General features: G+C 49.5%; 1 protein-coding gene across 8 annotated transcripts in view; it reads right to left on the reverse strand.

The window, feature by feature from the left end:
- Positions 1-1381: 1381 nt before the first annotated feature.
- The window catches only part of Pparg (peroxisome proliferator activated receptor gamma), a 121749-nt gene continuing 98811 nt past the window's right edge, over positions 1382-24319 (reverse strand). For 3 of the 8 annotated variants that reach the window (XM_010631502.3, XM_033759473.1, XM_010631506.3), the window contains exons 7-8: positions 16618-17068; positions 1384-1743 (exon numbers count right to left, since the gene is read on the reverse strand). In XM_010631502.3, coding sequence (XP_010629804.1) covers positions 1496-1743; positions 16618-17068 — 699 coding nt within the window. In that variant the 3' untranslated portion in view covers positions 1384-1495. Of the gene's footprint in view, positions 1744-16617; positions 17069-24319 lie in introns of all 8 variants that reach the window. The other 5 variants (XM_033759475.1, XM_033759477.1, XM_033759474.1 and 2 more) reach the window with 3 other exon arrangements.

The raw sequence follows: 24319 nt of genomic DNA on the forward strand, positions 1-24319 counted from the left end.
CGTCCTCCGAGTTGCTCTTCTCAGGCTCTGCTCACAGTGACAAAGTCGCTGAACATGCTGCCTGTTTTCTGGGGAGGCGTGCATGACACATATGGCATGGGTCATTAGCCTTTCAGTTCTAAAAGCAAGAGATCTTTGGACAAACTGTCCCAAGGGGGTGACCGGAACAACAGCAAGATTACCCACCTAGGAACCAGGAAGTAGCTATTCTGCCTCACTTTTCTTGTGTTATTATTATTTTGCTTTTCTAAAATGTCTTTCTAAAACTCTCCACCTACCCCTAACCCAACACAAGTCCTGTTTCACGAGGCCTTAGACTTATTCATTATTATGCAGACAGCATCACTCTTGACCTCTGTGGAACTCTTACAGTGCCCAAGAGTCTGAATCCCTCAGTGGACTCGTGGTCACAATGGTGTCAGCATCTGTTTTAGGAAACTTTACTTCTCCTCCTCCATTCATTCAATTGTGAGTTTTTTTTGGGGGGTAGTTGATTTTTTTGGCAGATGCCAGCCCGTAAGACACCTCTTGCTTCCCGGAGCTTCCAGCTGTAGGCACCAGTCCTGGGAACAAGTGGTTCTGCACCATGGATTCAACCAAGTGACCAGGATTCAAGTGTTTGGAAAAAATGACATCTCCGTACTGAACATGTATAGGCTTTGCATCCTCTCATCTTTACTCCCTCATCAACAGAGCCTACCAACTGTGGACTCCGTGCTCCAGTGTACCAGATGCTCTAAGTAACAGAGAGGGGGTTCAGATACAGAGGGTGGAAGTGGGTTATGTGCAAAGACAGCATTTTCCATTAAGGCCTGGATCTCCCTTTCGGCACTTCCGGAAGTCTCACAGTCAGTGGACACTGAGGAGTTCCTGTGTATTTAGCTGCCTGCCTGCCTGCCTTGCAAGCGCAAGGTCCCGAGTTCGATCCCCGGTACCAAAAAAAAAAAAAAAAAAAAAAAAAAAAAAAATCAATACAATCTAAAAGGCCACTGGTGCGTGAGGGTGGCCTTTGTCAGAACTTTGGAGAGGGAAGACTGAGCTGAGTTCTTGGCAGGCCTGGGGCTGTGCCACCATCCAGGACAAGAAATATGTGCTTAGAGCAGCTTTGGGGCTGAAGTTCCCTCTTCCTTCTTAGCTGTGACTGGGAAGGCTGATGGAGTTGAGAGAAGTTGCAAATTAAGTAAAAAAATTATTTGGCCGAGAATGAAAGTTAATCAATAGTTACATTCATATTTTAAATAGAAGGAAGGAAGAAAATAATCGGGGGGGGGAGCCCAGGAGAGTCAATGGAGGACACGAAAGAATCTTCAAATACTCTCAACAATTTTATAACATGATAAATTTTAATATTAAAAGTAAATTGTAAAGGTATCTTTATAAACAATATGCATAAAATAGATCATATTCTAAAACCTCTTCTTTTTAAAATGCTTTTTCTGTTCACAGTAAGGGTCGCCAGCGTGGACTCTCCTCGGATCCTGGCGCAGCCGGCCCGCTAGTACAGGTCCTTGTAGATCTCCTGCAGCAGCGGGTGCAGGCTCATGTCCGTCTCCGTCTTCTTGAGCACCTGCAGCAGCTGTACGTGCTCCGTGACGATCTGCCTGAGGTCCGTCATCTTCTGCAGCAGCTTGGCGAACAGCTGCGAGGACTCGGGGTGGTTGAGCTTAAGCTGGAGCTCCAGGGCTTGCAGCAGGTTGTCCTGAATGTCCTCAATGGGCTTCACGTTCAGCAGGCCCGGGCGGTCTGCGGGGCGGCGAGACAAGGCAGGGTCAGTGTGTGCAGGGCTGGGCTACTGCCCTGTAGGGCTGGAATCCCGCCCTTGCCAGGCCAGCCCTGATGGCTCCCGCACAGAACTGAGGGCGGGCGGGCAGCTAGAAGCAGGGGTTAAGAACGAAATGGAAACCACTGCCGGGGAAGAACCGTCCAGGGTTTGGCTTAAAGTAGTATGTTACTTTCTAAAACACGATAAACACAGTTTTAAAGTACTGTAACAGACTGAGGCTTGATGACACAGTCTGTAATCCGGCCCTTAGGAGGCTGAGGCAGAAGGGTCACTGAGCGTTTGAGGTCAGCGTGGGCTACACAGTGAGATCATTTCTCAAACAAAACAAAATGATAAAAAAGTAAAATTGTGTTACATATTGGAAGGATCTCTTCTGACTGCAGACCTTGCAGGTAATGCCTGTTGACTTTTCTTTATACCTGTTGCATGCTAGTGGGCAAAGGGGAGCTAGGCTACTCTGAAACTCGATGTTTTTCTCCGTGTAGCTATCGTTAGACTGACTTTTAAATGCTTTAGTTTTTACTGAGAATGGCTCTTTATTTTCTAATATCTCCCCGACGATGTTTAAAATTTATGTCTAGTCCAACTTTCTGAACTCTTGTCAGTTCAAATAGTATTTAGTCATGAAGCTTTACTTTTCTGGATGAAAATTATATTTGCAAATAGTGGTCATTTTGTTGATTTATTTTTTTCTTTTCCATTTCCTTTTCTTGCTGTACTGTGTCAGCCAAAACTTCTAAAGTGGTGTTAAACAATTTTGGGTAGAAGAGACTTTAAAAAAACAAAACAAAACAGAAGTACTTATTTAGGGTGTTCTACCACTGAGCTACATTCCCAGCCCTTTTTGTTTTTTTATTTTGTGACAGGGTCTCACTAAGTTGCCTAGGCTGGCCTTGAACTTGTGATGTTCCTGCCTCAGCCTTCCAAATAGCTGTGATTAGAGGCACATATTACCTTACCCAGCCAGAGATCCTTGCTTTACCTCTAACACTGAAGGAAATGTTTCTATGGTTTACCACTAAGCATGATGTTTGCTATAGATTACAGAGGCTTTCCAAGAATTTTAAAGTTCTACATGTGTTGTAGTCAAGAATGTTGGCTGACTTTTCTCAGAAGCTTTATGATCTCTCTCTAAAGAGATATAATACCTGAAGTGACATGTTTTGATCTGGACCTAGCATGGTGAGTGATGGGACAGATTAGCACGAGTGTGCTAAGGTTTTAAGTGGGGTTTTTACATTCTCGGTGACACTGGTCTCAAGTGTTATTTTCAGGGCCACCTTCTGCCCACCTCAGAGCTACGTGGAGGTTTCCCCAGCACAACCATCTGACCAACTTTCATTTCCCTCCCATCATTTTCCATCTAACTAGGCCTTCCACAACAGAGACCTTAGTAATTTATACTGAGATAAAGCTGTACACTATATCCTTTCACAATCTGGAATCTGTTATTTTTATGTATGCCCCTCGAATGCTCTCTTTGTTGTGCCTCCTCTCCTTTAAAACTCTGATCTGTCTAAAGGTTCATCTCCTTTTCCATTTTTTGTTTTTATTTTTGGTGTTTTGATCTCACTATGTAGTTGAGACTGACCTGGAACTCACTATGTAACCCAGGCTGGTCTGAACTCACAGCGATCCTCCTGCCTCAGCCTCCCGAGTGCTGGGATTACAGGCGCGCGCCACCACACCTGGCTCTACTTTTCCTGTCTTTTAAAATTACAGCTTTGGCTTTATTAACTTTTATATTTTAAAAATTGCACTTTGTTTTCAAGTTATCTAGTTCCTTAGGCTTGCTTTGTGGGTTTGCGCCGTTGTCCCTTGAGGGACTGCCTGACTCTCTGTGCCCTCGTGCAGGTTTCCCACAGCTGACCCCTGAGTCCAGCCTCCTCTCTCACTGTCCATTTGGTTTCCTCCCGTGGGTGCCTGTCTTACGATTCTGATCACACTCATAACCAAGTGTCACAGAGAAGTGTGTCTGTAGATTTCTAAGTAGAGGTTTGGTTCTTGTTCACTGACCCTTAGTTTAGAACAGGTTTCCCCTAACCTGCACCACACTCAGCCCACTCGCCCTAGCATCTCCTCTGGTTTCAAACATTTGCTCTAAGGGGCTATTCACAAGCACTTTTTTCACTTTTGTTTTCTGTGACAGAGTCTCCCGGTGTAGCCCAGGGTGATCTTTCAAACTCACAGAGAGCCTCCTGCCTCAGCCTCCGAGTGCCAGGATTTCAGGCCAGCTGTGCAGTACCATGCCCAGCTCTCTCTCTTTTAATCACCTTTTCTCCCCTTCACTGTGTGAGCTTCACTTTCTAACACCCCAGGAACCGCTCCTAAGCAGCGCACGGCCTAAGTTTCGCCAACTACCCCCAGCCACACGGAAGTACCTCCACTCCACCACCTCAGATGTCCCGTGTGCTGGGGACTCTGCCCGTGCAGACTGTCGCTCCTGCCACAAGCCCTCTGACCTTCCTGGCTCCGTGCCTTCCCCTTCTCGTGGCAGAGCGGGCCAGTGCCACGCCCCCACCCCCCCTCATCTCCTTTCTCTGGCCCCGTGGCACCCTGCAGACGCCCGCTTGCTGCCGTGCCAGGGTGCACTGGCTGGGTGGCATTCTTACCCTTCCACACCTTCCACTTCTCGTGTGCACCCTTGAGGGGAGGACCTGGCGGGCAGCTGCAGGTCGCTGCATGGGACAAGGTTCCACGGAGCTCGTCCCCCGCCCGCTCAGCACCAACCCCTGCAGCCAGAGGTGTCTGAGGGCAGAGCCCGTCCTGGCTGGCCTGACCCACAGGTACCCGTGACGTTGTTCCCGGGTGGGGCAGCTCATGGCCGAGGGACAAGCCCAGGGCAGGGTCCCCGCACAGCCCTGTGTCACAGATGCCCATGACGTTCCCACTGTTATCAGGGAACCAAGCAGAATGCATGGGGCTCCCGGACAGGCTTCCCAGGCCTCCAAAGTCTCCTAAATCAGCCCTCCTATCTTTTCATCCATTACTGAAGGAAAAACTTGTCTTTGGTTTGATTTTTTTCCCCCCTCACACTTCTCAAACTGACATGTCCTACTGATCAGATTAAGGTACTTTTAAAAAGACAAATAAACCAGGCGTGGTGGCGCAGGCCTGTAATCCCAGCACTCAGGAGGCTGAGGCAGGAGGATCGCTGTGAGTTCGAGACCAGCCTGGGCTACATAGTGAGTTCAAGGTCAGTCTCAACTACATAGTGAGATCCTGTCTCAAAAACAAAAACAACAACAACAACAACAAAAGACAAATAAAAGTTTGAGCATTTCATTTTGGAGCCATCAGCAAAAACCTGTCCGGTTCTGAGAAGGAAACAAATGATTTAGCCCTGGCTGGAGACGCTGCCCCAGAATGACTGTGCCTTTCTCTTGATTGCTGTGGGGTAATGAAAACCACAGAAGCCCAGGAAAGCAGGTTCCGTGCAGCACCTTTGGCTGAGCGACTGCTGCAGAGCCGTGGCCCTGTGCATGTGTGCGCTATGGTGGCACCCTGGACAGGGTCGGGGCCTCTTCCCCCTCCTCCTTCCTTGGGGCCAGGAGTCTGGCTGCTGAGGGGACGCTAACCCAGCAGGCCTCCTGCACAACACGACCAAACCCGCGGCCCGGCCCGAGGTACGGGCCTTTCCTGGAACACTTGGCTGCCGCCCTGAAAAGCTCCTCCTGCAGGGGGTCTGGCCTGCGTTCTCAAACCCTCTTCACAATGTGACTGTGACCTGAGCTGTGTGGCCGGGAGAAGAGTATTCTCTCCAGTGACAGTCAGACCCTTTACCGCCGCTCCTGCTGTCCCTGACAGAGCCTCTGTCAGGGGGAAGAGGCCCCGGAGTCCCCTGCTAGGACCTCGGAGCACACAGATCCAATCGCTCCTCTGCACGCTACATGGGTGGGACTCACTCGAAGCCCTAAATCAAATCTGAAATCCCTAATTCAAAAGGTCTAAAATGTCTTTGCATTTTTAATTCCCTCTAGGATGTAATTCACATAATCCAACTGGGGAAATAAACTCAAAAATCAAATTAGAAAAGTGTATCAATTGGCTTGCACATGAAATTGAGAACAACCAGCTTGTTTAAAAACAAAACCAAAGCCAGCCTCCTTTCTGGTCTTAAGCAAGGCCTAGTGCTGGGGTCAAGGCCAAGGTGACCGTCTGGCCGTCCTGGCTCCAAGACCTCCCCTGTTCCTTCTCCCATCTCCCCGCCACAGGCCTCTCCTGAGCTAAGTCACTGAAGGGGACACCCAGAGCAAGGCAGTGCTGGCCTGGTGCCCGCCCAGCCCCTCAGGCAGGGCCTAAGCGCCCCCTGCACCCAGGCCAGGCCCTGTAGGAAGGGGCTGCTGACTCATGCAGTCCCTCAGGCTGGACTCTATTACTGTCCTGCGCTCATTGTCCAGGCGGGGGAGACGGGAAAGAAACCCTTCCGGTCCCTGTCCACGCAGTCCTGGAACTGATTAGAGCTCTGTTGGCAAGGGCAGAGCCACAGAACTTCCACGGTACAGACCCCGCACCCTGGTCTCAGAGAGACCTGCTCTGGCCTTCCTGGGTCGGCCACCTGGGTGGGGTGTGAGCTCAGGCTCAGCTAGGGACCGGGGGACCACAGCAGTCTCCCTAGGGAGCCGCCATCCAGGCCTTTCCCCGGCTGTACTCTGACAGAGACTTTTCTGCAAAAGGCTGTGCTTGGGACATTCAGGAAAAAGCATCTATGGGTAGGGTGGCTGTGCATGAATTCGGAGGGGACAGGGGACAGAAAGCTCAGGTCAGGGCTAACAGTGCAGGAGGCAGAGGTCTTGGGAGCTCAGTGAGGTACAATTCAACATCTTTTTTTTTTTTTGAGATAAGGTCTTGCTCTGTAGTCCAAGCTGGCCTTAAACTTGTGGTGACCCTCCTGCCTCAGCCTCCTATATGCTGGGATTATAGTCATGGACCACAACACCTGGCTCATTCAACTTCCTCTTACACTTCCTGTTTCGTGTCCTTCATTACTCCCCGAGTTCACAGCCAGGTCCTGAGGAGCAGTGGATTTGGAAACTGAACACTTGACTGAGTTTTGTCTCCCACTTCCTTTCTGTGTGCCTTTGGACAGATCATCTGCTCCTCCTGGGCTCTGGCCTCATTTTTAAGACATCATTTCTTTAGTAAGGCCATGGTGAGAAGGCCCCAGGTGAAGAGACCTCAGAAGATAGGACTGGTTCTGTGGCTCTCAGCCCAGGCAGGGCCACAGGGATGGTGGGGTAGGGGTGGGGCACTGAAACCAAGCCACGGCCGGGGCCGGGGCCAGGGAAGGTTTGTGAGATGTCTGTGGCAAGAGCTGAGATTTGGAAGCAAAGAGAAACAATTTTCAAAACAGACCCAGGTTTGGGGCTGGGCAAGTTCTGCTTCCCAGAGCTGAGAGCATGTCGTCAAGGAGGTTCGAGAGGAGACAGGTGCCTGGCTCCAAGACTCCCGGGAGAGATCACGCTATGGGTTCCGGGGCGCTTGGGAACACAGCCACCGGCATCAGGCGCAGTGGTGAGACTGCGAGCTTGGCAAAGTGACCGACCCACAGCGTGGCCGGCGCAGTGCCTTCCCGCCGGCCTCTCTGGCAGAACACGGAGAGAAGGGCCCGGGGTTCTAGAACGGAAGTGGGCGCTGGGGCTGCCGAGAGCACGTTCTCAATTCCGGCTGTCACTGACGTCACCTCGGGAGACGGAATACAAACAGATGTGTGGTGTGGGCACCATCAGTGGAGATTCTGATTTATTTGAGCCAAGTGTGACCTTCAAGATTTTTTTAGGACATGAGACCTTGCTCTGGTGCTCAGCCTGGGCTCAAATTCTAGATTTTCCTGCCTCAGCCTCCTTAGAAACTCAGATGATAGAGACACACCATCATGCCAGGGACTGTCAAGATTTTGTAAAGCTCCAGTAAAAGTATTGGATTAGTGAGGAGCAGTTGAAATTTCAACTTTGCTACTTACTTGCTAGGCAACAGGGGGCAGGTGCCTTAACCTCCCCGTGTTCCCTGTTCCTTACTTTCAACGGGAGCAAGCAGCTGATCGTAGTGGTGCACGCCTGTAATCCCAGCACTTTGGAGGCTGAAGCAAGATGATCAATTGTGAGTTTTAGGCCAGCCTGGGTTACACAGTGAGTCCAAGGCCAGCCCAGACTCCATAGCAAGACCCTGTCTTTAAAAAAATCACTAATCAAAAACAAAAAAAGAGTGACCCTTGGAATTTCAAGCCATTGGACCAGCAGGCCAGAGTGGAGCTGTTTCTAACTCTGTCACACTGGAAGGGACATGAATCCGCTGTGGGTCTGAGTACTGCACGGTGGGTGTCACTGCCCCGGAAACAACAGGCTGAGGGAGGGCAGGAATCACTGCAGCCACCCACGGAGGAAGTGGAGCACGGGATTTGAACTCCTGTCCCCTGCAGCTCCAAGCCTTCCCTGGTAAGTCCCACCCATGCATGCGGCTGGTGAGACGCGCTGGGGCTTCCCCGGGCCTGAGTGTCCTCCAGCGGGTGGCCCTTTCACTCTTTCTCCTGCAGAGATCGAGAAGTCCTGTGCCAGGCTGGAGGCTGCCCCGGGTCACCCGGAGTTCAGACACACACTGCGAGGGCCGCAGTGATAAAGGCCCAATCAGCTCAGCAGCACTGACGGGCCGGTGGGACCTTCTCCAAGCCTGGGGTGTGGGGACAGTGACTCAGCAGTGTGACTCTCAGTGCCCAGCTCACACCAGGCCCTTGGCACTGAGGAAGTGGAGGCCTCACCCGCGGGGTGGAGGAGGAAGCTGTGCTCCCGAAGCCTTCGTAGATAAGGGCTTTCTTTCCTACAGTCTACACAGGACAGAAGCCTTCGTGGCCGCGTCCGAGCTCTCTGTAGCCAGAGACATTTACGCTTTGTCCAGCGTGCTGCGCCTCTTCCCGCCCCTCTCCGCCCCGGTGCTCCTGGTTTTCATAGCTGTGCCAGGCCAGAAGCCAGCCTCCCCCCGGCCTCCCCGGGCACGAGGGCCTGGAGAGCGAGGTCGGGCCATTTCCAGAGAACTCAAACAGAGGCGCTGCTCAAAGCCACCCTGCCGACGGCCGCACACAGACACATGCACATGCCGTAGGCGCCCACTGCCATCTGCCTATTAGCACACCATGCCGAGACACAAGTGTCACCCAGCGGGAGGTGAGAGCCCCAAGATGACCCTGGCTGTCCTGCTCCAGGGTCTGGACACTGTTTATTTCCAGCGTCACCAGAGGACTCAGAGGAGCACTGGCGGTGGTGGAGGAGGAAGTCAAGTCTGGCTGGTGCAGGAGAAGGGGCCAGAGCTGGGGCGCTGTCCATAACGTGCTGTACATGTCCAGGGCTCTGGTCACTTCCCCAGCACCAGAAACAGGGAGGGATGGAGGAGGACAGTTAGCCTACTGTTTGTAGGGTTTGTTTGCTTTATTTTGCTTTTTTGAGACAAGGACTCACTATGCAATCCAGGCTGGCCTTGAACTTACGGCAATCCTCATGCCTCAGCCCTGAGTGCTGGATCACAGGTGTGTACTTGGCCATAGTTGCTTTTATTATCTATATCTTGGGACATTTGGGGTTTTAGGAAGACACTCCTGGTCTATGAGGGTGTGGGGCTCTTGAGCTGAGCAGAATCAGAGGTTCTCCGAGCTTCAAGAGCAGTACAGGCTGGGGACTTCTTAGCTCAGTGGTTCTGGTGCCTGCCTCAGAAAGTGTGAGAGCCCTAGTTTGATCCCTGGTACCAAAAAAAAAAAAAGCACAGGCCCATTAGGCCCATTGAGGCAGGTGGACTCAGAGAAAATGCTACCCATTGTAACCATGGGAATGTGTGTGTAGTAAAATGGAAGGACAATATTCTTCTCCATGTTAGAGTTAGGAATATAGTACACTCAAGATTTTGAAAAGCAGCATGATAGTGTACACCACTAATCCCAGGACTTGGGAGGCTGAGGCAGGATGATCTCCATAAATCCAAGGCCAGCCTAAGGCTATACAGTGAGTTCAAAGCCAGCCTGGAATACATAGCAAGATCCTGTTTTTGTTTTTTTTTTAAGATTTTTTTTTTTAGGGAGGTGTTTTTTGAGACAGAGTCTTGCTATGTAGTTCAGACTGGCCTTAAACTCAATTCTGTAGCCCTCAAACTCTCAGGGATCTTCCTGACTCAGCCTCCTGAGCGCTGGGATCACACAGGTGTGCTACCACACCCAGCCCTTTTAAAGATTTTGAAGGAGGCAGGGACCCTGTGAGCTGGTAAGAGGGGCCCACTGCCCTGCATATCCAGGGCCCAGTTGCTTGTGTTTCTCGGTAGGGCAGGAAGAAATGAAGGCACCCGATGGTACTTTTTCACTTCTCTCACAGATTCTTCTGCACCTGCTGATCTATGTTAGGGCCAGTATAAAATGGCATCTAGTTCAGTAGGATGTGTTTGCTTAGCTCTGGACAGCTTACTCCCCATTTCTGTGGGGAGTTCTACACACTGCCTGTGCCTAGGGCTCTGGGACACAGCTGAGCCCTGCACCAGCCTTCAGGCTCAGCTCCACGCCCCACATCCACCTGATGAAGGAGTGATTGTGTTGGGTTACAGTGGTGTCCTGAGGCTCTTGGAAATGGGAGAATATCTGAACTGTGACTGGAAGATCTTCATTGTATACTGGGAAATAGGAACAATTTTTGGTGACAGCCAAGAACTGTGAGACTAAGGTAATTAATGCAGACTTTTCCATACCCCAGGATATGAAAGGCAACAGAACCTAATGGCTGAGTGCACTTTTCCCCAGTGCTGGCCTGGAACCCAGGGCCTCATGCATACGAAGCAGGCACGCGCTCCTGAGCTACACCCCAGCTCTGGATGTATTTTTACACCCAAGCAATCTGGGTCTCCACCTTGTAGCTCTGTGACCCTGGGCAAGTTGCTTAATTACCCTAAACTTCCATTTCCTCCCTTGGTAACATAGGGGTAATAACACGCCATGCAGAGCTGCAGGGAAGATTAAACAAGGATTACGGACGTGTAGGAGGTGCTAGGCATGCATTCTAACATACAGTGAGGTATTCAACAGATGGTGGCTATTATGATTGTTTCAGATTATTATTCATTCAATAAACATGTATTAACTTATTCTGGGCCAAGTATTTTCGTTTGGTCCTATTTCAATTCCACACAAAAAAAAAAATTATAAAGGATATTTATCCATCCATCCACCCATCCAGTCATGACCAAGATGCGCTGCGGGACCCCAAGTTACCGACGATGTCCGCTCCTCCTCGATATGGACCTGTGTCCCTGTGCGAACCATCTCTCCTCCTTCCACCCTCTCTCCCTGCTCACTCTAAGAACAGGGGTCCAGAGCTGCTCTGGAGACAGAATGGTAGCACCCTGTTGGGTAAAGGAGGAGCTGTTGGATAGGTGGTTTGCACGTCCACGCCAGACTCCAGAGGGTCACTGTGGAGGCTGGGATCTTGCCACCCATGGCCATTGTGACTTTTGTAGCTTCTCTGTCATTCAGGCAGCCGTGGCAATTTGCCTTGAAAAGTATACTGTAGGATCCAGTGAATTCCCTCCCTCATCTCTTGGAAATTTAGGAAGAACGGAAATGGATTCCAAACTGTTTTGCATTAGCAGAAAGAGCCTTTTCCTGTCACCGTGTTCCAGCTGGAAGGAGCTCTCCTAGGCTTTTCTCCACCAAACAGCACCGGCGAGGGGCGATGTCCTGCAGACACCCCGGGGCTTGTCAGCCTTCCCAGCTTCGCACTTGGCTCAGGGGCTCCCTCGCTAGCAGGGCTGGCACAGGGCTGCGGTGCTGGATGCAAACACGCCCTTGCTGGGGGCCGCTTTGTCATGCCTGACACCGCCACCCTGAGTGAGCGGTGAGGACAGAGGCGCTGAGGGAAGCTGCTTTTGTTGGGGCTTCCAGGAGGCCCTCGCAGGCCTGGGCTGAGTGCGTGGGCCACAATCCCCCTGGCCAGGAGGCAGGGGGACAGGGTGGGCGGAGGTGGCAGTGAGGGTGCTGCTCCACCGCTCTCGGGGACCACCAAATGTCCCAAAGTGGACACAAGGCTAAACTCGGTTCTGCGGTGTAGCTGCTTTTTCTGTTTAGTCTAATTTTTGCCCCCAAGCTGGAAGTGAAAGGAGGATGATTTGAGAGCTAGGTCTTTCTCAGCAAGCTGGTTCAGGTCCCCAAGAGTAGCAGAGATGATTTGCACAGCAAATCTGAGGCCCAGATCAGAGGGGATCAGCAGTTTTTAGGGATGAAGGTGAACACAGGGATCTTAAAACCATCACCAGTTTCCCAAGAAAATACTAGGTTGGGTTAAATCAGTTCCTTTCAACCAAAAAGCCCCTCTTGGGTCAGGCGTGGTGGTCCACACCCGTAATCCCAGCACCGGGAGGCTGCGGCAGGAGGATCATGAGTTCCAGGCCAGCCTGGGCTACATAATGAGACCCTGTCTCAAAAAAACAAAACGTCTCAAAAGCCCCCTCTGGGACCTCTAAGGCCTCCTTGAGAACCTCCCCGGTCTCGGCCATCCTGTTCTTACACAGAACCCAGTTCCCCCATGGTGCTCTTTGTCCAGGAGCCGAGGCCACCAGGGTGCTGAGGGACAAGAAGGTGAAGCTCTTTCTTGCATTTGGGGTGCAGGATGAAGTCACCTGGGCCCCTGCCAAAGTACTTCTTCCAACATCACTGACAGACTAAACAGACGCCTGGATAAACTGCAGGGAAGGAGAACTGCTCTGGCTAAAATGGGGCTGGATCTCTTTATGGTCCAGTGGCTCAAGGCCTCTTAGTCCCATGCATGTTCTCCCTTTCTGGAATTCGAAGATGGGGGAGAAACTAACTGTGAAACTACTAAACCACAGTCTGGGCTACGGACGCCACACCTACGGGCACCCATGACCTTCCCGGAAGCCAGTTTTGGGCTGGAAACGTCTGCTGGGTGGCACGTTTGCCTGGCCTACACCCAGAAGTTTCTCTGAGTAAAGAAATCACATTCCGTGAGCTGGGCAAACATGGGTTCCAGTTTATTCATTCTTATCTACTGCCTGTATTTAGATTTCATCTACAAAAGCAAACTGGGGACTGGGAACGATTTGGCTTTTGTGATGTAGGAACTAGTCAATGGTAATTTTTTTTTTTTTTTTGAGGAAGTCTAAACTTATACTGGGTTTATCCCTCTTTGTCACAGGACTTTAAAGCCAACCATGGTAACGCAGGCTTGTAATCTCAGCACTCGGGAGGCTGAGGCAGGAGGGCTGTGATTTCAAGTTCAAGGATTGTAGCCTTGGCCACATAGTGAGTTCAAGGATGGCCTGATTCACATACTGAGGTCTTGTCTCAAATGTCAAAAAGAAGATTTTAATAATCCCTGGAAGGCTGCTCCTTTCAGATTTCTTTCTTTGTGAGGATCACAACAAGATCTGGAGGGAGGCTATGGTGACATTGGCCTGGGTAAGGTTTAAAAAAACTTACTTCTCCAATGTTTCCATTTCAACAGCACGTTGCTAATCTTCATAAACCAGCATGAATACAATGCAAAAACAGCGATGTTACATCCAATCCGTTCCATACAGACTGTTTTCTGGCTAATGAAAGACTTTGTCCCCAGTGCTGCGGCTGGACCCCAGTGCCCTGAGCACGCCAGACCTGCGCTCCACCTCTGAGCCACACCCGGCCCTCTGAATGCTCCTGTCTGGGCCACTCCTCCTGAGAACCAAGCTGCTCCGAGTGGCGCATTACAAATGCATCAGCAACATCAGCACAGGGAAGCTGAGCTGCACAATAAAATCCAAAATGCTCACCACCAGCAATTCCATTTCTAATCATTTAAAATGAAAAACTAATCTGAATTATGGATGGAAGTTTACACATCACAATGTTCATTACCACAAAATCTAGAACATAGTTTCAACATTCTCTATAGGTTTTTTTTAAAAACAAGAAATAATAAGCAACCTAAGCATATATAGGGAGATAGTTTACTCTGCAATATAAAACAGAATATTTTACAGTCATTAAAAATGGTGCCTTGGGGGCAAAAAAGATAAACAACCAAAAACAAAAAGTAAAAATGTACTGCAATAGTTCAGATTTTCATAAAAAGACCAAAGTCTCATGTTAATTTTATCTTGTCATCTAGACATTTTGTACACTGCATGCCATTTTAAGAGAATATATTAATGTAAACTGTCAATGTAGAGTATAGTTTGTTTTTTGTGATTTTTTGGTAGTTCGGACTGGCCTCGAACTCTTGAGATCCTCCTGCCTCAGCCTCCTGAGCACTGGGATTACAGGTTTGTGCCACCATGCCCAGCCCAAGAAAGAGTATAGTAATAACATAAAAACAGCACCTCAAAGAATATATCATACATACGGAGGTATGTGTGTATGTGTACAGAAACTTCTCAGTAGGAAAGACAGAACTTTGATAATACTGTTTTATTCTGAGGATAGAAATTACTTCTTACATGTATCTTTCTGTACTTTGGATTAGAAAAGACGTATGTCGTCCTTTATTTTTTGAAACAAGGTCTTGCTGTGTACTGCAGGCTGGCCTCGATCTGTAGGCACTCCTTCTGCCTTACCCTATCCCAGCCAAGGCTGGGATCACAGGTGTGCACCGCCAAACCTACCAGCATGTATAACTTTTATAAAAAATAGATTATCGACAAAGAGTATGTAATGCCACAGGGAAAATGGCTAAGGTAAATGGATAAACATGGTAGGTATATACAGTACGTGTGGTAGAAATATTAGCAAGAATAATGCTAACAATTATACTTGTATTTATGATTAAAAATAAAATATTCCTTAAGCTAGGAATGGTAATCCTACCACACTGTGAGATTGAGGCAGAAGGATCACAAGTTTGAGCTCAGCCCAATTTAGTGACTCAGAGAGAAACCATCTCAAAATTCAGAAAACAAAAATTTGAAAAGGCTGGGATGTAGTTCAGTATGAAGGCCCTAGGTTCGAAGCCCAGTACTGCAAAATAAATACAATAAGATGTGCTTTCAAATATAAACAAGGTGGATAATATTAACTTGTTTTCTAATTTAATTTTAAATTTTTACCATTTTTTCTCCCAACAAATTTAAAATACACTGAAATCTCATTCTTCTTTGCCAAATTAATCAAAGATCCCAGAGGGTCAAGGGTTAATTTAAGAGGTAGATTTGGTCAAAATATTATGACATTAGGTAGGGTTTTCGGCTGTGTCACAAGGTATCTGAGAGTGCCTTACAGGGTGACAGCTGGTCCCGGCCATCCTGCTATCCACCTGCATCCAAAGGAAAGCAGACTGCACAGACCCTGGAGGTGGGCGGTGGCCCCGCCCCAGTCTTTTGCTAGCTCTCATTGGATTTGGACAGTGTCCTACTCACTCTCTTGTCACTAGGACACAATACCCAACACCCACAACCACAGTTTCAGAACTTTGTCCACGCTCAGCCGACTGAAACACAGAGCTGCGTAGGGGAAGGTCCCAAGGAAAGAGAGCTGCTCACTTCAAGGCTGCCAGCAAGCAGACAGGAAGAAGCCAGAGCCGGAAGACACCCTTCCAGACCACGCCCAGACCCACCCCTTCCCCTCAGGCCCCGCCTCCTAAAGGCAAGTTCGGCTATGGTGCCCTGGTGGTCCGATTTTCTTGCAAAAGCCCACCTCTAAGCACAGAAGGCTTCGAGGGCGTCCACGTATAAACCACAAGGGCAAGGGGCAGACCTTGTATCCTCTGGATGCCCATCTGGAGGACTGCGTGTGTGTGCAAGTGCTGGAGCATGGCCTCCCCACAGCTTTTGCTGGCGCTGTCACCACACACTGACACCCCGGTGTGTGGAACGCTCACCTGAAGTCCATTTCAATAGGGGACCTCTCAGGTAAAAGCCATCTTCTGACCAGGGTGTACCTGGGCTGGCATGGGCAAGGCCTGGGTTTGCTCCCCAGCACCCCAAAACAAGCAAACAACCTTACAAAATAAAAGCAAGCTACAGAGTGGGGCAGCCCAAAATCCCAGCCACTCAAGAGGCTGCGGCAGGAGAATGCCGGGGTGGAGGTCAACCCTGACAATGAGTAAAGACCCTGTCTTAAAAGAAATCAAAAGTGCTGGGACATAGCTTAGTGGTAGAAAGCCTCTGGGTTCAATCTGGAAAAAAAATTTTTTTAAAGCAATTCTTTATGCTGAGAGATGAAAGGAAGACTTTCTCCTACCTGGAAACACAAGAGAGGCTAATGAAAGTGTCATTTAGTATAAAAACCTGGCTCTTAGAGTTGGTTATTAGATCACAGACTTGCAAGGCCAAAAATTCAACAAACAACTCAATTGATTTCTCCACTGTGTTCTGTGGTTCAGATTACTCTTAATCACAGCCAACCACCTGACGAAGGGACCTAAGGGGAGCCATCCATCCAGGGATCTGCAGGACAGAGCAGGTGGACGTCATCAGATGCATAGTCCTTGATTTCTTTCTTTTTTTTTTTTACTACCTAGCCCAGGCAGATCTCAAGATCCTCCTGCCTCAGCCTCAGCTGTGGTTATAGGCATGCACCACTCCCCTGAACTCCCAAACCGTACAGCCAACAATCGCGCCTCCTCTACGGCGTTGGGCTCCAGTTAAGTTATCCACATTCTTACTTAGTGAACTGAGGGTTCAATTCTGGGAAGAAAAGGAAAACAACAGAAAAAGGAGAAGAGAGCATCTGTCTTCCAAGTGTTTATGGCCGAAGCAGAAGAAATATTGTGAGGAATAAAGGCAGTGAGCCTGGGTCCCCACAGCTTCCACACAGACCAGGCGGAAGGCAGAGGGAGCCTCCTTCCCTCCTGCTGCTCCCCGAGGGTCAGCGCACTCCTTACCTCCACTGAGGATGATGACGGCTATAAATATGGCCAGGTCGCTGTCGTCCAGTTCCAGGGCATTGAACTTCACGGCGAACTCAAACTTGGGCTCCATAAAGTCACCAAAGGGCTTCCGCAGGCTCTTGAGGAACTCCCGGGTCATGAAGCCCTGGCCCTCGGAGATGAGCATGCCGTCCTTGTTCATCAGCGAGGCCAGCATGGTGTAGATGATCTCGTGCACGCCATACTTGAGCAGGGTCACCTGGTCGTTGAGGTCGAGGCCCACGAAGCCCGGGATGCTCTTGGCGTACTCCGTGATCTCCTGCACGGCCTCCACGGAGCGGAACTGGCAGCCCTGGAAGATGCGGATGGCCACCTCCTGGCTCTGCTCCTGCAGGGGCGTGATGTGCTTGAACTTGATCTTGTCTTCGCCCATCATCAGGGAATTCATGTCGTAGATGACAAACGGCTGCAAGTAAAAGGTCAAAGGGCTGAGTCAGAGGTTTCTTACCCACAGCCGGTGCCAGCCTGGCTCAGAAAGCCTTCTAGGTCCCTTTGCTTTGCTGGCTAAATCCTACAGAAAAGTCCTATCTTCTTCTTCTTCATCTTTATAATCTGGAGCACCAAACATGTTTCACCAAAGTTTATTCTTTCCCCACAATTTATGCTGCTAATTCTTCACCTATGACTGGCTGATACCTCTCATTTCTGTTGTTTGATGCTTATTTATTGTGCTTTTTTTCTCTTCCTCTTTTGAGACAGGTCTTGCTATGTAGTTCAGGCTGGCCTTGACTCGCTGTATCACCCAGGCTGGCCTTGAACTCAGGGCAGTCTTCCTGCCCCAGCCTCCTGAGTCCTGAGATTACAGGCATATACCACCTTGTCCAGATTTTTTAACATTTAAAATGATCTTTAAAATATCTTTTATCTTGGCTTGCAACAGAATACATTTTCTCGCTTTCAAAAAAGAAAAAAAAAATCAGCAACCCAGGGTTAGAAAGATCCACTTGAGTAATTTTGAAGTTTTAGAATAAATCTACTCAGATCATAAATGAAACACACTGTGCATATAAAACAAATTTCACTACACAAATCACTCCAAAAGCAGATTAGAAATAGCCAAGAAAATATCTATTTCTTTTTAAATGCTCTGGAAGCATCTGTTTCAGAGAGAGCAGTTGCAGAAGGCCTGTGGTAAGCACTGCAGAAAGTGGCGATAAAAAATGATTTTGAGTTTTTTTTCTCTTTTGCTGGCCTGGGGCTGGGACCCAGGGCCTCGTGCATGCTAAGGCAAGCGCTCACCACTGAGCAGTGGCCCTAGCACTGGATTTAGCTTTTTTAAAGCATCTGTCCTTATGGGTCAACTAATCATACATCGCTCCCTTGGGTTTGCAGCAGGCTGCTTTGAAAAGCAAGCTGAGTGGTCAGGAATTCTCTGTCTCCCTCTTGTGCTTGTGCAGAGCTCACCAGAGGCGGGTGGCCCCACAGAGTCTCGGACTCAAAGCAGCACGGGCAGAGACTTCCCACAGCTGCCTGCTCCGCACTGGGCCAGGGTTCTGCCCTGTCATTTGGCTTCCTGGCACCACGCACGCGCTCCTTCTACCGCCACGGGACGAGTGTCTGGACCCGTGCCTTGCTAAGTCACCCTTGTGACTCTTCTTGACTTCCCCTGTCCCCTCATATAAAGCCCCGGGTTCCTGTTTTTGAAACTCTGGGATAGTTGGACATAGGGCACCAAATCCTGCTAATTTTCTCTTCCAATTTAACAACAATGTGACTTTAGCCCCCTGGCAATCAGTGTTGCTCAGGATTTCCTGGCAGTAAACACTCAAGGGCCGAGAAAGGAATTAGCACCTCCACTACCATGCCAAGCCAGGCCCAGGGCCTTTTTTGTTTGTTTGTTTTGGGTTTTTGAGACAGGGTCTTGCTATGTGGTCCAGGCTGGCCTCAAGCTTGTGAGGATCCTCCTGCCTCGGCCCCAAGTGCTAGGATTGCAGGCATGTACCGCCATACCTGGCTTCAGTCACCTATTTAAAAATCCCTTCAATATTTGAAAAAAGTAAGGAGGTGGAAGAGAATGCTGGGTACTGACAAGCAAATGAACACCAGGAGGAAACATTTGCTATTGTTTTCCCGAGTTCTGTCCCAGGAGGCTGTTTTCGTGCATTTTTGGAGTTGACTGGTTCTTTGCCCTGCCAGGTGGATCTGTCAGACTGCAAACGTGATCCTCAGCGAGCAGCTCCCCAGGGCTTGGACTGCACACCGTGTGTGTCACTGTCATTTTCACAGCTCACAGGGATCCCCTGTCTCTAAAGTCAGAGGAAAGCAGGTTCCCGTCTCCAGGAGAGAGAGCTGAATTGCATTTCCAAATGTTGTACACAGCAAAACGCATCCTTGTACTTCTGATCAGTGCGGACAATGCCAGCTGACCACCTGAGAGCACAGGGCCAGAACAGTGACTTCCGAATGGTGGAGACTACGTTTCTAGACTGGGGCTAACGGGGCTCAGACACCGCACCCAGTGGCTGGATCAACATCCGCCCTCACCGGAAAAGAACCCTGCGGACAAACACAGCATAGTCAGGCGGGATCCAGGTTTTGTGGGCCCTGCTGGTCTCAGTGGCTGGGGCTTCTCCAAGAAATTTAACACACGGGATAACGGAATCTCCAGGTGTACCCAGAGGGGCAGAAGGGCTCCAAGAAGGCTTCAGGGCCCACATTTCCCTGGTTCCTCAGGGGCTCAGCCTCTGGCCATTACCATATTTATGCTTGTCGCATCCTGGACAGACCTCAAAGAGGTGATCATGGAGGAATGAAAGTTGCACTTGAACCCAACCTTCTGTCGGAAGAGCAAAATGGTTTCCATAAGGGAAATCCTATAGATGCATCAAGTGTAGTTTATTTTGATGACGTAGTGTCCTCAGGCCCTGCCCCTAGGGTTCCTGTCATCCTCTTGTTGAGAACCATGGGGTTTACAGAACAAAAGGTCTTCAGGAGTCACCGGCATCATCTGTCCGACTCAGCATAAGCAAACTGATGCCAAGACACCACCGAGTCAAATAGTTACCCTTTCTGTCGTGTTGTTTTGTGTTTTTTGAGACAGGACCTTCAGGGCTACTCAAATTTGCTGTGTACACCAGGCTGGTCTTGAATGCACCATCCTCCTGCCTCAGCCTCCTGAGTTCTGGGACTACGGGGTGCAGAGCTGGCCTAGAGTCAGCGTCCCCTCTGGACGGCTAGTTGAGTTCCCTTTAGAGCTTTCTTGATGGCATCTCCACTTCTCCCCTTCTCAAGAGCCTCGTACCCAGGAATGTGCTGGTGAGCGTGGCTTTCCCGAGGTGCCACCGAGTGCTGTGTGCGACAGAAGCTAAACTGGAGAGCCTGCCAGTTGTGATTCTGTCTCCCTGTGCCGTTCAGACTTAACACAGAGAAACAAAAACTTACAACGAAGGATTGTCCACGTGCAAACAAGCCAGCAGGTAAGCATGGCTCTTCAGACCCGTCCAGTGCCAGCCGATTTCTCTGGGTAACAAGGGCGCTGGCCAACTGAGTCCAGCCCCTGGAAAAGCACAGTACACGCGGAGCTTTCCTTCTCAACAGGAAAAATACTATTATTAATACTTTTGCTGCTGGGCAAGAAACCCAGGGCCACTCCCATCCCTGATCATCTTCTCCTTAGTCTCTGAAAGAAGAATGTTGGTCCAGATTTGTTACATCTTTAGCTACTGCTGCTGGCTCTGGCATTAAACTAATGTACTTCATTAGCACTGACATATGGCAGAATGATCTCAGGAACCATGGAAAGCACCCTGCTCCTCGAGGTCCCCCCACATCTCCTTCTGTGAGGACCCCACTTGCAAACTGCAGCTTGCGTAGGCTTCTCTAAAGACCGCAGGAAAAGGGGTCACTCTGGCAGCAAGTGTCGGACTCACAGAGGGAGGTTCCCTTCCGGTGGCAGGAGTGGCTCAATCTGCGGGCCTCGGCAGAAGGCACACACGTAAGTGGGCACAGAGAAGTTTTCCCAGATGTTTACAACTTCGCATTGGCTTCATGACAGTGGTTTTGCATTTCACACACCGGGCGGAATGACCACCCTTCCGTGTGCTCTTGTCCTTATAGGAACAGAGACTCCACATTCGTCTACCATAAACAACGCGATGCTTTGGGACCCAAAGTCCAATGTAGCACAAATAAAAAGTTTTATTCCTTGTTTGTAGATAGAGTGCAGCCAGTGCTTTGCCACCTCTCCGATATGGAGTGAAACTTTGGCAGGCGCACCAAGGGCTTTTCTATTTATTGTTTTATGACAAACCCTGGCGCTGAGGATGGTTTCTGAAATCCAGTCTGTTTATTTCCATCAACAAACATGAGATCACGTGAGGATCACACACCCAGTGTGTTGCAGGAGGGTAATAGTCAAACATCAGACTTCCAAAGTCCATTCAGTTATCAAACTGCCTGCAAGAAATGCAGAGCCGTGGGCTTTGGGATCAGTGGGGTCCCGAGGATGGGCCGGGGCCACAACCGACCACAGAAAGGGGGCGAACGGACCTACGGTCCTACACTTTCTTCTCCAGTGATGCTATGGCCCACCTGTCCCTTCCCTGGGTCTAAAATTCTCCACCATTATTCTCTGAGGCAAGAAAATGACCCGTAGAGGCATCTTATCCCGAAGATGTGATGCTAAGGTTGATAGGAGGCCAGCGGGCACATTTAATTTATCTGTTTTGAAAGGTGCAAGTGGCCTTGGGGCATAAGATAGAGGAGAAGGAAGCTTAGCTGTGAGGGAGGCAGCACTGGGGAGCAGCTGGCCTCAGAACGGGCTGTGGGTTCAATGGAGCGGGGAGATAAATTTAAAGAAAGGCCTCTTCAACAGACTCATTTCCTTTTCCAAGGGTTTTGAGTAATTGGTCCTCCACTGAGCCCAGCAGCCTCCCCTGGCCTGGCCCCACCAAGGAGGATGACATCAGCCTCTAGCAGGGCCACTCTGAGACCCGAAGCGCTCTCCCTGCCATATCCCCCACCCTCTCCAGAGGCCACGCTTCGGAAAGCTTTTCCTATCAACGCAAATCTTAACTTTCTGTCCTGGCCAAGAGATAACATAACACCCCTGAGAGAGATGCTATCAAATGAATAACACGACCATGCTGATAAAGAACAAATCTCCAGTCTCATTGGAAATCACATTTTGGGTTTTTTTTTTTTCCTTGTTCATATTCCTCTCTCTACTATTTCTTTCCACTGGTGCTTAATTTGATTTTGCAAGATAAGGAGGAAAGAGAGCACACCAAACAATTCTATTTCAGTTTTGTGCAATCAGCGAAAAGATTATTTTAATTTGGCCCAGTCTCTCTTTCCTTTTCCAAACCTGAGCTCGAGGTAAATCTGCCTTTATCCAGGTCATTCATGATGTCCAGTTTGGTGAGCAAATATTGAACCAGTGAAAAGCCCTCTGTGGAAAGTCCAGCATTTCAAAGGGCAGAGGCAACAGTTCTTAATCCAATTAAGCAAATACAGTCTGAGTAGCCATTACTGACAAGCACAGCTCCGGGGACAAGGAGAAAACGACCAGCACTGGACTTCTGAAATTGAGGCGCTTCTGATCAAACATTTCGTAGTCTTTTCCCTTAACATGGCTTACTAACTACTTATGCCATAAAGAGCCTCCAACTATTTTACTTTTAACCCAAAGGTTTACAGCCACCAAGTGGATTGGAACAAAGTCTTAAGGTGATTTACAGTGCTTTGGGTTCTGCATCCTTTGGAACAAAGATAAGAGCACTGCGGTGATGAGTTAAATTCTTGACAATTTGGGACTTCATTAGGGTTTTTTTCTTTTTCTTTCTCCTGGTCCAGGACTTAAAGGATGGGCTTTCCCTGCATGGATGGCAGGTGTAGAATGGTAGGTCAGAGAAGGTGAGAAGCCAGTGCCTGTTAAGCAAAGGGCGAAGGCCAAAACCATGGCTGGGCCTGCTTTGGGTCGCTGCCCTTGCAGGCCTGGTGTAGGAGGTTGGGCCGCCAGCCCTTCCTGAGCTGTTCCCAGCCAGCTGTCACAACCCGCTAGGTGTTCAACTCTGCTGCAGTCATGTCGCTGTGGTCCCCTTTTGACTTCTTTCCTGGAAGTGAGGACAGGTTTACTTCCTGTAGTGAGATCAGCTGCACACCCATCTTCTCTCATGTCTGGTTTTCTACGGCTCACATTTTCCACTTACTGAGCCTCTAGAGACTCAGTTTTCCTGTCGCCTGTGTCCTGTGGTTCTGTGAACATGGGAGGCAGCCATCCTGGCCACAGGGACCCAAGAGACCAAAGGTACACGTAAGAGGTCCCCGCTGTGGCCATACGTGGATGGAATAGCAGTTGGGAAAGTCACGCTGGTCTAGGACTCCATAAAAAGACGTCGTACTCAGGAGGTCCCCAGTGGGAGACTTTTGTCATGCGCATGGCTCCTGGTTCACTGCCAGCCCAGGGGACCCTTCCAGGAACACCAAGGGACGATCATGCTAAGAATGCTCCAGACTAGGAGTCAGGATGCCCACACGCTAATGGATACTTGCCGTGGGATCCTAGGAGAGAAGGTTCAGACTCTCAGGACTTCAGTTTCCTTGTCTTTGGAAAAGAGAACAATAAAATGGGTGTGGTAGCATAGGCTTTTTAATCACAGCTACTAGGGTGGCTGAACCAGGAGGATCCAAAGTTCAACTTAGTGAGGCGAGGCATTGTCTCAGACCAAAATAAATAGGGCTGGGGGTGGGGCTCAGTGGTGAGCGCTTGCCCAGCACTGCAAAAAATAAAATAAAATAAAAATAATAAACAATGATAGCTTTTGGATGGTCATACATCTTGCATATAAGGAATATGTAATGCTTTTTGAAATTGTAGCAAACCAGACTCAGGTGTATTATGGCTAAGATACCACCGACCTCTTTTGCAAGTGGAAAATTCACTGTCCTGATTGACACTGGTTCCTCCCACAGCTTTCTATCAGTTGAGCCACTTTTACTAAATGTTTTAAAACTAAAAAGGAGAAAGTAACACCTTGTGATGTCATCGGTATCCATGAGAGGGTATCAAGATCACCTGAAGACCATCAGCCTGTGTGGAAAGAGCCGCCATCTACCAGCAGGGCCCAGCCCCTCGCCTGCACACAGTCCCTTGGACGCAGGGCTGGCATGGGGGGGGCGGGCAGGGATGGCATCCTCTGAGAGTGCCCTGTGGCTCTCCCTGCCCAGTGACATCCTGCCATAAACGCCGAGGCGAAGACACCATCCAGGTGCGCTGCCGGCAGCACAACTGGGACCAGAATCCAGGGACACTTGTTTTGCTGCTTTCTTAGCTTCTACCAGGAAAGAGTTCTGCTCGCTGGAGACTACTCAGTGATAATCATAGCCCATTCAGAGCTTTCTAAACAGCACAGCTCCATGGGCTTACAGATATTTTAAGAGCCCATTTGAGCGCTGGGACGAGGCCAGTGTTAGAGCCCTTGCCCAGCATACACAAGGACCTGGGTTCTTTCTCCAGTGGAGCAAAACAAACAGTCAACCCGACCCCCAATTATGAGCTGCTTGGATCCCTACAGAAGGCTTCATTTATGTAATGAAAGAACAAACCTTCCAGTTCCCCAGAATGAATAACAGGGCCTACAGGTTATGTAATACACACATTAGCTTATAGGTTAGCTCATGTCATAGCTGGAAAGAACTTCCATGCCCCGCGCTGAGC

Source organism: Fukomys damarensis, unplaced genomic scaffold (genome assembly GCF_012274545.1).
Source record: "Fukomys damarensis isolate Sample0158 unplaced genomic scaffold, DMR_v1.0_HiC HiC_scaffold_37, whole genome shotgun sequence".
NCBI lineage: Eukaryota > Metazoa > Chordata > Mammalia > Rodentia > Bathyergidae > Fukomys > Fukomys damarensis.